The 17,735-nt window shown below is 36.0% G+C and overlaps 1 protein-coding gene across 1 annotated transcript in view; it reads left to right on the top strand.

Annotated features, from left to right (window-relative positions):
* RLF (RLF zinc finger) overlaps positions 1–15,303 on the top strand; it is an 89,518-nt gene extending 74,215 nt beyond the window's left edge. Inside the window, exons 7-8 of the mRNA XM_037827582.1 lie at positions 4,192–4,333; positions 10,432–15,303. Of these exons, the coding sequence (XP_037683510.1) occupies positions 4,192–4,333; positions 10,432–15,075 (4,786 nt within the window). The 3' untranslated portion in view covers positions 15,076–15,303. The remainder of the gene's footprint in view (positions 1–4,191; positions 4,334–10,431) is intronic.
* Positions 15,304–17,735: the final 2,432 nt, after the last annotated feature.

Here is a 17,735-nt window from a genome sequence, read left to right as displayed (position 1 = left end):
ATCCCCAGGAGTCATATCCTGCGTTGTCAGGGAGATTTACACCCCTGGGAGTCAGATCCCATGTAGGGGGGAGGGCATTGAGTTCACCTGTCGAGTTGGCTTAGCTAGAGAGAGGGGGCCACATCTGAGCAACAAAGAGGTACTCAGGGGGAGACTCTTAGGCGCAATTATAAACGGGTTTAGCCTCTCCTTTGCAGTAACGAGCTTCATAAGGGCAAGTGCTGTGATAGAGGGTTTTTTGACTCCTAATCCAATGTTTTTCTTTTATACTCTTGTTTTCTGAATTGCAGTCTTCTACCACCATGTTCACTGTCAGAGTTATATCTCCAGTGGGATAGGGACTTAAATATATTTTGTAATAATTATTGTGAGCATTTTGTTATGGAACCAAAAAAAGAGATGATATAAAAAAATTTTTTGTTTACTAGCAGGTGAGGCTTTTGATCACTAAATCAAGCAAGACATGTACTTGAACAAACTCCAGTTTTTCTTTTCACAATTAATTTGCCCATTAGCTTTTCATTTGCTTTTAATTTGTTTAGTAGTTGATAGATTAAAGAAAGTAGAAATTACTTGTAAAATAAAAAATATCTGCTAGTTTCAGGTAGGTTTTCAGTGCAGAGAACAAATTAAATCATATATGGAGTGTTTTAAAAATATATTTGCATAGTTCTTTTAATATTCCTGATACAGCCTCCCTTTTACAGTGCCTTGTAAAGTTTTTTTTCCCCTCCTGTCTTTACTTAGCCACCATTAGTTTGTCCAAGGATGTTAGTGGATCTAGAATTAATGCTGTTCCTTTGCAGCAGGAAGGGATTAACAGGATTTCCCCTTGTTGGCCTCCTGAGAGGGAGCAATAAGGAGTAAAGGAAAGGTCTTACAGTTCGTGCTTTGTTAAAAGTAGAGCTTCTTCAGCAACTCAGAGAGAAGTAGAATCTAAAATTTTAGAATTGGGGGAACATTTTACCTTTCCATTGTTTTCATAGGCTTTTTTGGTGGGGATTGTGGGATGATTATAGTTCAAATAGCCATAACTTAAAAAACAATTTTACTAGGGAAAATGATCTCAGGAATTCTCTTTGAATAGGATAGATTCTTTTGGGGGAGCTATTAAGTTTTCCATGTTTAAGATCGTGGCCGTGGGGGGGTGTGGTGGGAGTGGTATATTTGATCCTTATTGTTTAGGAAAAAAATCTTTTTATTATATGGTATTTCTAATAAGGAATGTACCTAGTTTTTTGAAAAATCTTAGATGAAATATGACAATAAAAGCAATCACATATTTTTAAAATTTATTTACTAGAATTTATTAAAATGTCATTCTTGCATGTAGTCACCATGGAAAATATTTGAAATGTAAATGATGTACTCTCATTCAAAACATTTAAAAAATTATTTTAGCAATTTCCCTTAGAGTCATTTACAAACCACAATAAAATATCTTACTAACTTTATAGCAGGGTCCCCATTTACTGATCTCAAAAGGTTTCTTGCTTTAGCTTAGTCATTAACCTTAGCCTTTCGAAAAATTTTTGGCTATCTGTAAAAATTAAAGAAGTGCTGGAGGGATGAGTTTCTTATAGCTGTCTGGCAGTGGTAGCATAATGAGATAGCCATGTAAGTGACTAAGTTATATATCTGTATGTATAGACATACAGATGTATAACTGCTACTTTAAAAATAAAATCAGACAGTTGGATTTTGAACTACATGTTAAGCTTTGTAAATATTTGATAGGCTGGCCTTTCCTTTCTATACCTCTATACCTTTGAGCTTAAATTTGCATGTTATACACTTGTGTTTCTTCAAATATATTTATGTGTCTGTTCATCCCCACTATACTGTGATATACCAAGGTCATGTACCTTGTCTGATTCACTCTTGTGTCCCCAGCACCTGGTGAAGACTAGATACCCATTTCTGTTTTATTTAACCGAATTGTGTAGGGAAAGAAAGAGATCATGGGAATCACATCTTTATTTATAATAGCCTTCTTTAGGACATAACTCATTCCTGGATTCCACAAAGTTTTCTTTGCCCGTTTCTAAAATACCTAAATTCTAGATCTCGGTGTGACATGTTAACTGGACATCATGGGCCTCCCGCTATATAGAAACAGAGTAGTTTAAAGTTCTTGCTTTGTAGCTAGATCTCTGCTAAGATATGTTGCCTACTACTAATAGAACTAAATTTCCTTTCCAATTTGCGTGAATTTATATACCGTTTGTTGACTTGAGTTAGGCAGGGAGCTAATTTGGGGTTGCAGTAGATCATGAACACTGAAAGCAGCTGCTCAATGGGGTCATTTTCAATATGTTTTTTAATGGTTGTCTTTAAAAAAAAAAAAACACACACACACACATTATTGTAGCACTTGAAGAAGGATTTATCCTAGTGCATGTGTGATCCAGCAGGCTGTAAATAACTTTATTGGTGATTTCAGTGTCCCAGCATGCAATTGGAATGAATGATTGAAGTGATACATTGGCATTTTCAGTAGTAATGTACTGGTTGTCATCTTTCAGGCATATTTATATGTTTGGGTGGATAGTAAATAGTTTTACATCATTGATTGTCAATTGCAAATATATAAAACACAATAAAATGCCTTTTTTTGATTATGCTTATTTGGAGTTAAGATAATTGAACCCTAGAATATTTAATTTGGAATAAATCAAGTCATAGACATTCTGATCTATTGTTTTAAAAATTATTTGAGAAATCTTAATTCTTAACCTGCTTTTTACCTCTTTATCAGATTTGTCTAACTTCTAAACTTCTAGCTAGTTGATGAATTTTAGATATTTCATATCATTTACCCTTTCTTCATCATCGGGTTTTATTGACTGATAATTTTATTCTGTTCACAAATTCTTCATACAAATGCATTATATTTTGGCAGATATTCTTTTATCTATGAACATAGATTTGTCTCTATTTCTTTTGTTCTTCAGAATTTTGTAGTACTGTCACAAGTTTTTTATTACTAAGATGCTTAAATAAGAATAAAGCAGTCTTGTGAGTTTTAAAATAACAGTCATCCCAGTTACTTACCTGGCTGGTCTCAAAACCGGCATGTCTCAATTTTCACTTCTTCTGGTTAGGCTTACCAAAGACTAATATTTAAAGGCACTGTAAGTAAATTTTATTTGTTATAGCTCAAATTTGCCATCATTAAATATTAGAAGCTTTAGTAATATACCTTTTGAGGCATTGTATATTCATTTCAATCTTCAAAGAAATTTTTTATCTTACTTAAAATAGCCCCAGTTACATCTTTAAAAATGTAAGAAAATAAATATTTATTTTCAAGTTATTGTTTAAAAAGAGATGTTTTCATTTCTTAAGCTTTGGAGTTGTGGTTCCTGGAATAATTTAAATATTAATGTGAAAATTGTTAAAATATAGGATATCAGTATTCTAAAATTGGCATATGAAAATAATGTGGTTACTTTCTTAGGAAATATAACAAATTTACAATATCCACTGAGAAGCCACATTTTTTAAGTGATAACATTCTCTTCAGTTTTGGTAGTAGCTTTCCTTGTGTACACATTATATTAGTAATTTAGCATTTCTATCTTTGACATTTTCAAGTTTCTAATGCTTTTTTTGCTTGAGAGATCTCATTTAACTTATTCTTCTCAAATTTTGTTTCCATAATAAATATTTGTGGTATTCCTATATTCTAGCCATTCCAAGAGTGCCTGTTTTATTAAGGTAATTAGTAATATTTAAACATTCCAAAATACAGACCTAAGTAGAATCATGAGATTTTATAGATGGAAAGGGCCTGTAAGGTCAACATAGACAAATGCACCAGTAGAATATTTGTTAGTTGTAAACATTTCATTGGCAGTGTAGCAGCATCTGATGATACCTGCCCACTAGGATCTTTTGGAATAAGATGGGATCTAAATAAATTTTTTAAAAAATCAGCATAAAGGAAGTAGTCTTTTGTTGTTTTTGTTTTCCCTGAAGACATAAAGAAAAAAGAAGTGGGGAAATCGTGTAGGATTAACAGATACAACAGATTAGGGGGAAGCAGTAGTGAATACAGACAGCTTTTTCTTCCAGTTTTTGTGTATTCTTCTGTCAACTTGTTTTTACAAGCCAAACCAAAGGGAGGCAGGGGGAGCGAGTAAGCAAATACCGGTTGCTTTAAATGTTCTACCATCTTTCTTTTTGTAGGGAACTGACTCTCTTTTGGAGTAAACTACAAAGAAGAATCGACCCTTCTTTAGACACTTTTTTGGAGCGTTGTCGTCAGTTTGGCGTCATAGCCAAAACACAGCAGCATTTATTTTGCCTGATTAGAGTTATACAAACTGAAGTGAGTAATTTATGCTTTTTGTGCTGATTGTGGCTGGAGGAAAGAAATGAGTGGGTAGATAGCTTCCTAGGCAACTCCTGTATATAGATAAGGGAAAGTGAGAAATAAAGGTGTTTAATAAGATTATGGACTTGGACCTATCTAGCTGTTTGAAAAGACTGACTTCCTAAGAATATACAATTTTTAAAAATGGAAAATAGTGTGAGATGGGAAGAAAGCATATGTTTCTTGGCTATTCACCTCAACCACCCTGTATCTACTTTCCCTAGAACAGTGTTCTGTGTTTTCTATAGGCATGTGCCTTTACAAATTAGCATAATTATACATGAAGACAAATAATTGTATTTTTGATCTCCTTGAGGGTGGAATGTTACATATTTAGGTTTTAGAGTAATAGGACAGTTCCAGAATCAACTGCACACAAATTTTAAACTCCTATTCAAACAAATAGGAAACAGTTTAAATATTTTTAGGAAATGTTTAAGTGCCCGTATTTAAAAACTGTTCTTTGAGTATAACCCTATGCTAAGTATGGTATGCTAAGGCCACCAGCCTAGGAGTTTGGGATGAGTCTTATGCTATGGTATTTTTGGTTTGGTTTGGTTTGGTTTTATACCTACTCATGACTGAGCTTTCTGTATACCCATGTATATAGAGGCTCATGGTTATGCTTTATGGGCTCCTTCTTTGATAGCATCCAAGGATTGTTTATACTAAAATTGAGGCACAGCTGTATCTTTGAATCTTTGATACTTCTCCCTCTTTCTTTAATGTAACCCTCTATATCTTATACTTTATTTGAAATATGTTGATCTAGTCTGCTCTGGTAAGGATAAGAAAGGGTTAAACTGTTATCAGAAAAAATTGATGGCCAAATAAATTACATGATAATTATTTTTAATGCAAATGAATTCATGTCTCTGATCCCAGAAGCAATATATTCCAAGTAATTATAGAACCTGCTTTGTTTAAAAAAGTTTTACAGCTGACCTCAAAAATTTTGTTTTGTTTTTTAATCTTTAAGGAATGCATTAGTTTTCTGTTGCTATACAATAAATTAGCACTTACAACGAATGTCCATTTATTGGCCCACAGTTTTGTAGGTCAGAAGTCCAGCATGGCATGGCTGGGTTGTCTGCTCAGGATATCACAAGGCTGAAATTAAGGTGTCAGCTGGGCTGCGTTCTTGTCTGGAGGCCCTGGGAAAAATCCACTCCCAAGCTCATTCATTTTTTTCTTCTTCTTTGAATAGATCAGGGTATTTATTTATTTTTGAATGTAATTTTATTGAGATATATTCACACACCATGTAATCCATCCAAAGTATACAGTGTCTCACAGTACCATCATACAGTTGTGCATTCATCACCACAATAAATTTTAGAACATTTTTATTACTCCAAAATAAAGAAAATGTAAAAATAAAAAAGAACACTGAAAATCTCCCATGCCCTTATCCTCTCCTATTATTTATATATATGTTTTATATTTATTTTATTACTCATCTGCCCATACACTGAATAAAGGGAGTGTCAGTCACAAGGTTTTCACAATCATGTGGTCACATGATAAAAACTATAACAGTCATCATCAAGAATCAAGTCTACTGGAACAGTTAACAGATTCAGGTATTTCCTTCTAGCTATTCTATTACACTAGAAACTAAAAAGCAGTATCCATATAATGTATGAGAATAACCTCCAGAATGATCTCTCAACTATTTGGAATCTCTTAGCCACTGAAATCTTATTTTGTTTCATTTCTTTTCCCCCTTTTGATCAAGAAGGCATTCTCAATCCCATGATGCCAGCTCCAGGCTCATCTTAGGGATGAGTCATGTCCCACATTGCCAGGGAGAATTACACCCCTGGAATCATGTCCCATGTAGGGGGGACAGTATTGAGTTTATTTGCAGAGATGGCTGAGAGAGAGAGGCCACATCTGAGCAACAAAAGAGGTTCTCTGGGGGTGACTCTTAGGCACCAATATAAGTAGGCTTAGCTTCTCCTTTACAGGAATAAATTTCATAAGGGCAAGCCCCAAAATTGGGGGCTTGACTTATTAAATTGGGAGTCCCTAAAGCAAAGCTCATTTTTATCATTGACAGAATCTAGTTCCTTGTGGCTGTCAGACTAAGGTCTCCATTTTCTTATGGACTGTCAGCCAGGGTCTTCTCTCAGCTCCTAGATATTGAATCTGTTCTTCCATCTCCCACCTCTAGTCCCACATTTAAGAGGTTTGGATGATTAATTAGATCGAGCCTACCTGGATACTTAGGGTTAACTGCTTTGAGACCTTAATTCCATCTGTAAAATTTCCTTTGCCATATAACATGACTACCACAGGAGTGATATCCCATTATATATACGGGTTTCACCCACACAAGGGGAGGGGATTATACAAGGGTGCGGGTCATCAAGGGTTACCTTAGAATTCTGCCTACTACAAGGAACCACAGAAATTGGGTAAGCTGGTAGAGGACTAGGGAAAGTGGGTTTCTGAAACAGACCAAGGAAGTTGCTATTCATCTGTAGAACCAGAATGTGTTTCTCCTTAATCACTTTTCAGTTCAGGGCACTCTCCACTATAAACCTCATTTATGATATTTAGCCCAAAAGGTAGAAGAGATATGGACTAGTAGGTGGAAGGGGTTGTGTGTGAGTATAGACTCCCTTTCAAATTGAGACACATTTCCTGTTTGTTTGTTTGTTTAACTTGAGTTCACTTTACTTTCAAATGATATCTAACTTACAGGACTTGGAGAAACAATACAAACCCCAAACAGAGAACTCCAACATACCCCACATTCCCAGATACCCAGATCCACTAGTTTTAACATTTTGCCACCTTTGCCTACCCTTTCTTTCTCTCTCCTTCCCTCCCTCCCACCTTCCTCATCTCTCTACCTGTCTACTGAACATTTGAGAGCAGTTTGCACATCATACTCCTTGAATGCATAATACTTCCATTTAAATTTCCTGTGAACAAGGATATTCACTTACGTAATCACCTTAAGTGCACTTAGAAAGTTCAAGAAATTTAACATTGATAGGAAGTTCATGTTCTTTATTCTATTTTTTTATGTCCCAATAATGTCCTCTTGTGCCTTCTCTATTTTTAAATCCTATCCAGTATCATGTATTGCCTTTACTTGTCATTATCTCTTTAGTTTAGCTTTCTTTTTTAAAAATTGTGAAAACATAAATACAACATAAATCTTCCCATCCCCCCCAAGCATACCATTCAGTGGGATAAATCACATTCACAATGTTGCAGGACCCTTACCACCATCCATTACTAGAACATTCTCTTAACCCCATTTTCCTCCTTTTTTTAAAGAGAAGGTGATGTGTCCTGTATCAGGATCTGGTTCTATTGTTAATGACAGATATCCCACAATAGCAGTGGCTTACAGAAGGTTGTTTCTCCTCTCAAGTAGGTAGGTAGTCCAGGTAGATAGTCTAAAGTTGGTTTAGTGGCTCCACATATGAGAAACCCAGACTTCTTTTATCCCCCATCAACACACGGGAGGGCTAACCACATTATCCCCCAATCTCTACTCCCCTATCACACACAAACACATACACACATACGCACACTTTGTAGATACTTTCTGAACACCATACATTCTATTGACTACAGTTAATTCATGTCACCATATCTAGCTGAAGGGAGGCTAGGAAGTATGTCCATTATTCCAGATAAAAATTGGGTGTTCTGTTTATGTAGAAGAGTATATAATGGAGAGGGCCTTGCAATAGTATCATTTTTCTGGGCTTCAGTTTCCTATAAATAGGTTAAACCAGTTCATCTCTCCCTCTCTTTTTAGTGGATTTGTACCCCAAAGTCACATCACCCAAATGGTCAAAATAGCCTTAAGTATGAATCTAATTTAAAGTAGCCTTGGACTGATAATGCCTTTTTAATACCATCTTAACCATGCTTATAGTTATTATACTCTGGTTCTGTAACTTGAGGAAGTCATAAATGGAAGGGATGACTTTTGGGAATCCAGGATATCTCCCAAGACTTTAAAAATGGTATGACAATTAATACAGATGTGGTCATATTTTGAGATGGAAGGTATAAAAAGGGAGATCATCTTGATTCCAGCTTTTTTGACCTTTTTAATAGAACAATATCATGGCACTATGGTTTTGCAAAACATGGCTTCACCTAGTTTAATCTTTTTGCCATAGTAATAAAAAACAATGAAACTTAGAGGTGTATGATTTGTTAGAATCATATACCTAGTTCATATTAATAGCAGAGCTTGGAACAGACCATGGGTTTCTTGGCTTGATAGATTAATATATATACGATTATCATTTGTAAGTAAGTAAGAGCACAGAGGACTTGGAGAGAGTTGGGGAAGTTTTAAAACAATGCACAAGTTTTTATTATTTAACTCCTTTTGGAAGACTCTGTGAGGTAGCTGGTGAAGAATATCCATTCCTTCTTAAACAGCCTAATCTGGTTGAGGTGGTAAAATTTTTTAAATCATTAAAACTTTTCAAAGAATCATAATTGGAAATACCATTCACATTCTGAACAGATGTGCCACAAAGTTTCTGGCTGAAAGAATGGTATGAAGTAAATTAGAATTAGAGTATGGAATGTGGAGCTGAATTTGGAAGAAATTGGTGAACATAAATAAATTGGTGGATTTTAAACCAGGATGCTAAGAGAATAAGACTGACAAGGCATATTGTATCAAGGGTGTATGAGATATAGCCAAATCAGTTAAGCTTTGGAGTCAATATAGACTGTAAGGTTAAGGTCTCAGTAAATAGATTGCCCTAAGTTCAAATACTTGCTCCTTCAGGCACTAACTGGTGACATTGGGCAACTTAATTAACCTTCTGAGCCTTGGTTTCTTCATCTATAATATGAAGATAATGAGAAAGTTTATTTAGAATAGTGCCTTGGAAATGATAAAGGTTTGATAAAATGATGGCACTTATTTGTTTATGCTCCCAGCATTTAGAATGTTGCCCAACACAGAATAATTGCTTAGCAAATTATTTCCTGATTTGAATGGTGGAAACTTGCTCTGCTATTTTACATGGTATTTTGTTGAATATTTACTATGTGCCAACATTATAGTAATAGCTTTTTATTCTTACTTGATTTTATAACAACCTTATGAAGAAAATACTGCTACTACTTGAGTTGCCACTTTACAGATGAGGAAATTGAGGCTTGGAGGAGTGAAAGTCTTGTCAGTGTGGTATACGTGAATTTCAAAGGCAATCCAAGTCTGGCTCTAGACCTTATACTCTTAATCACTTTAAACATTCTGTGTTGTCTTGCCTTTCTTTTCTCATTTTCGCATTCCATCTCACCCTCTCACATAAGAGTCATCTTGGTTGTTCTAACCTTTTATCACACATAAAAAGGTTTTCCTGATTTTTTTATTACTAGTTTCTGAGAACCTTCTACCATAGAGAGGTTTTCTAATTTCTGTTATTTTTTCCATTGGAAACTGCAATTATGCTACATGGGTGACTGTAAAGTACTAATACTTTTAGGAGGAAATAGGGAGGACCATTTATTTTAGCCCTGGATTTTTGAAAAAACAAAACAAAACAAAACGAAGCATTCATGACACATGAGTATTTTAAATTGCATTCATTCCCTAGATTCACTTTTTTATATGTTTGGTTTTACCCTATTTATTAAAGCCCTATCCTTCCTACCCAGTTTAAAACCATTCTTTTCTTAATACTTCAGTGACCTTATTTATCCTGGATGCCTTTGACTTTTTGTACATTTAATGTTTATTCATCTGACACATAGGTAAATTTCTTGAGGTTTGGGACTGCTTTAATATACAATGCCTTATAAAGTTGGGTACTCTACAAATATACATTGTTATTCATGGTTGTAATATCTAATCCAGTTATTTGCATGTTGAGACAAGAAGGATCTACATGTAATTTGTAGGAAGAAAGGTTTAAGATAAATTTTAAGAACTCCTTAAAGAATTTGAGATGCTATAATATCTTACCAGTGAAAATTATGTGATCTCTATTAATTCCTTTTGCTCTATATGAAAAAAAAAAAAATAATAACTTTCTTCCCTGTTTTTCTTGTAGGCACAAGATGCTGGTCTTGGAGTATCTATTTTACTATGTGTCAGAGCTCTCCAACTCAGATCAAATGAGGATGAGGAAATGAAGGCATCAGTTTGTAAAACAATTGCTTGTCTTTTACCAGAAGATTTAGAAGTTAGACGAGCTTGTCAGCTTACAGAGTTCTTAATCGAACCTAGTTTGGATGGATTTAATATGTTAGAAGAACTATATTTGCAACCAGATCAAAAATTTGATGAAGAAAATGCTCCAGTTCCGAATTCTCTCCGATGTGAGCTCTTATTAGCTTTAAAAGCCCACTGGCCTTTTGACCCTGAATTTTGGGACTGGAAAACTTTAAAACGACACTGCCACCAACTGCTAGGACAAGAAGCCTCAGATTCTGATGATGATCTAAGTGGCTATGAAATGTCTATTAATGACACAGATGTTTTAGAGTCATTTCTTAGTGACTATGAGGAGGGTAAAGAAGATAAACAATATAGAAGAAGAGATTTGACAGATCAGCATAAAGAGAAAAGAGACAAAAAACCCATTGGTTCTTCTGAAAGATACCAGAGGTGGCTTCAGTATAAGTTTTTCTGTTTGTTATGTAAGCGGGAATGTATAGAGGCTAGGATTCTTCATCATTCTAAGATGCATATGGAAGATGGAATTTATACCTGTCCAGTTTGTATTAAAAAATTCAAGAGAAAAGAAATTTTTGTTCCACATGTGATGGAACATGTTAAAATGCCACCAAGCAGAAGGGACCGCTCTAGAAAGAAATTACTGTTGAAAGGCTCTCAAAAGGGTTTTTATCCCAAGAGCCCCTCTGGAAACCCAGAGCAAAACTCTGAACAAGCCAAAGGAGAGTCTCATGAATATGTCACATTCAGCAAGTTAGAAGATTGCCACCTGCAAGACAGAGATTTGTATCCATGCCCTGGCACAGACTGTTCCCGTGTGTTTAAACAATTTAAATACTTAAGTGTGCATCTTAAAGCTGAACACCAAAATAATGATGAAAATGCCAAGCACTACTTGGATATGAAAAATAGAAGAGAGAAGTGTACTTATTGTCGACGACATTTCATGTCTGCTTTTCACCTGCGAGAGCATGAACAAGTGCATTGTGGTCCTCAACCTTATATGTGTGTATCTATTGATTGCTATGCTAGGTTTGGATCAGTGAATGAACTACTTAATCATAAACAAAAGCACGATGATCTGCGTTATAAATGTGAATTAAACGGCTGTAATATTGTTTTCAGTGACTTGGGACAGCTTTACCACCATGAGGCACAACACTTTAGGGATGCATCTTACACTTGCAACTTTCTTGGCTGTAAAAAGTTCTATTATTCCAAAATTGAATATCAGAATCACCTCTCAATGCATAATGTTCAAAGCTCAAATGGAGATATGAAGAAATCAGTGAAACTTGAGCCTGCAGCAGGTGAAAAGCAAGATTGTATTGATCAGCCTCATCTACTTGACCAAACTGATAAATCACATTTACCTGAGGATCTCCTTTTCTGTGCAGGATCAGCTACTTCTCAAATTGATACAGAAACTGCAGAAAATCTGAAAGAAAACACTGACAGTAATTCTAGTGATCAGTTAAGTCATAGTTCTTCAGCTTCAATGAATGAAGAGTTAATTGACACACTGGATCACTCTGAAACCATGCAGGATATATTATTATCCCATGAGAAAGTCTTTGTGCCCTCCAGTTTAAAAGAAAAATGTTCCAATGTGGCAGTTTGTTTTGATGGGAATAAGTTTATGTGTGGTTTTGATGGCTGTGGTTCTACATACAAAAATGCAAGAGGGATGCAGAAGCATCTACGAAAGGTTCATCCATACCATTTCAAACCCAAAAAGATAAAGACAAAAGATTTCTTTCCCTGTTTGGGTAAGGAACATAATCAAACAACTGAAAAGTTTGATGCAGAACCTAAACACAGTTCAGATACAAACAGTGACTCCCCAGATGAAAGTCTAGATCACAATATTCATACTAAATGTAAAAGAGAACATCAAAGTTATTCCTCAGAAACCTCTATTTGTGCTTCTAAAAGGCCATGTACAGAGGATACCATGTTGGAACTTCTGTTGCGCTTGAAACATTTAAGCTTGAAAAATTCAATAACACATGGATCTTTCTCAGGATCTTTGCCAGGGTACTCATCCAGTGCTAAGTCTCTTCATTCGGTTTCATCTAGTATCTCAGACCTTAATTTTCAGAATCAAGATGAAAATATGCCAAGTCAGTACCTTGCACAGTTGGCAGCTAAGCCTTTTTTTTGTGAGCTTCAAGGATGCAAATATGAATTTGTGACCAGAGAAGCTTTGTTAATGCATTATCTTAAAAAGCATAATTATTCAAAAGAAAAAGTCCTTCAGTTAACCATGTTTCAACATCGATATTCCCCATTCCAGTGTCATATTTGCCAAAGGTCATTTACAAGAAAAACACATCTTAGGATTCATTATAAAAATAAACATCAAATTGGCAGTGACAGAGTAACTCACAAACTATTGGATAATGAAAAATGTGATCATGAAGGCCCATGCTCAGTAGATAGGTTGAAAGGTGATTGTTCTGTAGAACTTGGAGATGATCCCAACAGTAACTCTGAGAAGCCACACTGTCATTCTAAAAAGGATGAATGCAGTTCAGAAACAGATTTAGAATCATCTTGCGAAGAAACAGAAAGTAAAACATCTGATATTTCATCACCAATAAGTAGTCATAGAGAAGAACGAGAAGGAAGAGAGGGGAGAGGTAGCAGGAGAACTGTTGCTAAGGGAAATCTATGCTATATTTTGAATAAATACCACAAACCATTCCATTGCATCCATAAAACTTGCAATTCCTCATTCACCAATCTAAAAGGTTTGATTCGCCATTATAGAACTGTCCATCAGTACAACAAAGAACAGTTATGTTTAGAGAAAGACAAAGCAAGAACCAAAAGAGAACTTGTCAAATGTAAAAAGATATTTGCTTGCAAATACAAGGAGTGTAATAAACGCTTCCTGTGTTCCAAAGCTCTTGCTAAGCACTGTAGTGACTCTCATAACCTAGACCATATTGAAGAGCCTAAGATGCTTTCTGAAGCTGAATCTGCGGCAAGGTTTTCCTGTAATCAGCCTCAGTGCCCTGCTGTTTTTTATACGTTCAACAAATTGAAACACCACTTGATGGAACAACATAATATTGAAGGAGAAATACATTCAGATTATGAAATTCATTGTGACCTTAATGGCTGTGGCCAGATTTTCACCCACCGCAGTAATTACTCTCAACACGTATATTACCGACATAAGGACTATTATGATGATCTGTTCAGAAGCCAGAAAGTGGCAAATGAAAGGCTACTAAGGAGTGAAAAGGTGTGTCAAACAACTCACACTCAGGGGCATGAACATCAGAGCACCAGGAGATCATTTAGTGCTAAGGCTAAAAAATGTGGCTTAATCAAAGAAAAGAAAGCTCCGATTAGTTTTAAAACAAGAGCTGAAGCCCTCCATATGTGCGTGGAGCAGTCTGAGCACACACAGTACCCCTGCATGGTTCAAGGATGCTTATCTGTGGTGAAGTTGGAAAGCAGCATAGTGAGGCATTACAAACGTACCCATCAGATGAGTAGTGCCTATTTAGAGCAACAGATGGAAAACCTTGTTGTTTGTGTTAAGTACGGTACCAAAATTAAGGAAGAGCCCTCCTCTGAAGTGGAACCTTGTATAAAGAAAGAAGAAAACACAAGCTGTGAGTCAGAGTACACAAAGCACAGCCATTCTTTGGCAGACAGGAGCTCACCTGTCCAGAATACCGATTCCCCGCATCCAAGTGAAAGGGATGGAGGTCAGAAAGGATGTACAGAAAGCAACCCAGTATTTGATGCAGATACCCTGCTCTACAGAGGAACTTTAAAATGTAACCATAGTTCAGAAACCACTTCTTTGGAACAATGTAATATAGTTCAGCCTCCTCCTTGTAAAATAGAAAATTCAATACCTAATCCTGATGGGACTGAAAGTGGGACTTATTTCACGAGTTTCCAGCTGCCTTTACCAAGGATCAAAGACTCGGAAATTGGGCAGCATAATTCAGGACAGGAAAACACTGTAAAAAATTCAGCCAATGTCCCCAAAGAGAATTTTAGGAAGCATTCACAGCCCAGGTCATTCGATTTGAAGACTTACAAACCTATGGGATTTGAATCTTCATTTCTGAAATTTATTCAGGAAAGTGAAGAGAAAGAAGATGATTTTGATGATTGGGAGCCTTCAGAGCACTTAACATTAAGTAACTCTTCACAACCCAGTAATGACTTACCAGGGAGTGTTATGGCAAATAATGTGGTGAATGACAATGACCCTGAAGTTGACATACCTCATTCTTCCAGTAACTCTGCAATTCATGAGAACCTGACTGCAATCCCACCCTTAATAGTAGCTGAGACAACAACAGTTCCTTCCTTGGAAAACCTGAGGGTTGTTTTGGACAAAGCATTAACAGACTGTGGAGAGCTTGCCTTAAAACAGCTTCATTATCTTCGGCCAGTAGTTGTCCTTGAAAGATCTAAGTTTTCCACACCAATTTTAGACTTATTTCCAACAAAAAAGACAGATGAGCTTTGTGTAGGAAGTTCCTAAATAGCAATTTTGTTTTAGAAACAGGCTGGCTCCAACACTGCAACATAGGGACAATTGCCAACTTGAACAAAGGCTGAGAACCAGCCACACCGTTGTTTAGGGTAGAATAGGCTGTGTATTTACATGAATGTATAATATCTGTGTCAGCGGTATTGGCTGAGTCCATTGGCTCTCCAGTTGGTTTATTGATTGGGTTCTTTTGTTTATTAAAAAAGAAATGGAACTGTACTCTTGTTTGGTGCTAATTAATACATCAAAATATTCTGGGGCTTCCTTTTTCAAATTAAGTGTGCATGATTGTATATGGAACAATTAGTAAGGTCCCAAGGTGGGAGGGCTAGGGAAAGGGATATGGAGTTCTTACTTGACTTGAATGTGCACCTGATGGTGCTTTGTGTAATATATTGTACACTACAGCATCTTATATTTTTTGAGTTGAGTTTCAATAAATTACAATTTTTCACCCATTTCTTGTTTACTCATAATGAGTTTTCATGCCACACATAAACTGGAATTGCACTTGTATTTTCTGGAATGTGCTCTCATATTTTACTATGGTAGTTTCTTGTTTCTTATTAATCGAGCTAGTCTGATCAAGATGCTTTTTGAGTGACCATTGTTTTAAAGTTTTGTGGAAAGAAAATTCTGAGATTGATTAGTTAACTCTGGGGAGTCAAGATAGCTTCCAGAGCAGAATTGCACTCAAAAGTTGGCCAGGTGGAAAAGAAAAGGTATGCCAAGCAGAACGTGAAGAATATAGCAAAGCCAGAGGTATGAAGGCATGTTTCCAGGGAACTACAAATAATTTTATAGGGGAAGCATTGTGGGAGATGAGATTATTGTAGAGATAGACAGGAACCAAAACATGAACACTGAGGAGTTTGGACTTGAGTCTGTAGGCATCTGGGATCTTTTGGAGGATTTTAACAAGCAAAGTAACATGTTCAAATTAATAATTGATAGATCACTTGAAATATGGAGGGTGATTTCAGGGACTGAAAATAGAAACAGAGTAGATAACAGACCGTTAGAGTAATTGAAGCAGACTTCGTGAGGGTCTGTACTGACAATTTCAACAGAGAGAAGAGCAGGTGAAAATAAGAGATTTAAAGAGAATTGTTGGGGCTTGGAGAGTGAAAAAGGAAGGATTTGAGGAAAATGTCAAGATTTGGCAGTTGTGGAACAATTAAGGTGGGAATGTAAAAGGAGGACTGGGTATTTGGGAAGGGGGTAGAATGCCAAGATGAGTTTGGTCTTTGGATGTGTTCAAGTTCAGTTTCATTGTTTATCAGCTTGTTTTAGGAATTTCATTCTGCCACCTCTTCATCCTAAGTCTAAAATACCCCCATTCCCAAGTCAGTTCTTGGTTCAGAGGCTGGTTGGTAGCAAGATTTTTTTTTTTTAATTAGAGAAATTGTAGGTATGCAGAAAGAACAGAGTCCCCATGTACCCTCCTCACACACAGTTTTCCTAGTAACATTTTGTGTTAGAGTGGTTCCTTTGTAAAAATTGATGAAACAGTATTATTATAATAATGCTAATAACTAGAGTCCATAGTTCACATTAGGGTTCACCGTTCATACAATTCTGTGGTTTTAATTTTTATCCTGGTAACATACAGCATAAAATTTCCCCTTTTAACAACAAATATACAATTCAGTGTTAATTACATTTACAATGTTGTGCTACCATCACCACCATCCATTACCAAAACTTTTCCATCACCCCAAACAGAAACTTTGTACGAATTAAGCATTAACTCTCCATTCTCTACCCCCGCCCCTGCCCTGGTAATCTGTATTCTAGTTTCTGACTATGAGTTTGCATATTCTAATTTATATCTGAGATCATACAATGTCTATCCTTTCATGTCTGGCTTATTGCACTCAACATGTCTTCATGCTTCATTCCCGTTTTACATATATCAGAATTTTATTCCCTATTACAGCTGAGTAATATTCTGTTGTATTTATATAGCACATTTTATTTATTCATTCCTCTATTGATGGACACTTGGCTTGCTGCCATCTTTTGGCAATTGTGAATAATGCCACTGTGAACACTGGTGTGTTGGAGTCTCTGCTTTCAATTCTTTGGGGTACATAAGTGAGATTGCCAAGTTGTATGGTAATTCTATACTTAGCTTTCTGAGTTAACAGGATTTTCAAGTGAGAATATGTTGAAAGCAAAAGTGGTAGGAACAGAATATTTTGGAGGCGGACGCCACTATGGAATCCTTGGAACCTTGAACTAATTTTCTTTTATGGGTTTCACTTTCCTCATAAAGGTAGGTATGGGTAATAATCTTGAAAGCTCCCTTTTGGTGATCTGAACATGAGAGCCATCTGTGGGCCTCACGTTCTGAATCCCTTATCCTGGAGAGAAAACAAAATTTAATTCAGTTTTTGGCCCAGAATAAGAGAAAATTACTTTGCTTAAAACTGAACTGTATCCATTCAACCCTCCTATCACCCATCCCCAGGAAGGACTGAGTGAGTCCATCTGCAGTGGAACCAAACTCTAATTTTCAGAACCTGATTGACAGTTTGCTTCAAGTACAAGCCTAAGTGGTTCATCCCAAGATCACTTTCTTTTCTAGTTGGAGCAAGCTTTGTTTCATTCATCTTTATTGAAGATGTTTTATGTTAAAACTAGTATAT

The sequence above is a fragment of the Choloepus didactylus genome, chromosome 2 (assembly GCF_015220235.1).
Source record: "Choloepus didactylus isolate mChoDid1 chromosome 2, mChoDid1.pri, whole genome shotgun sequence".
Lineage (NCBI taxonomy): Eukaryota > Metazoa > Chordata > Mammalia > Pilosa > Megalonychidae > Choloepus > Choloepus didactylus.
This window is presented reverse-complemented; position numbering and strand designations above follow the sequence as displayed.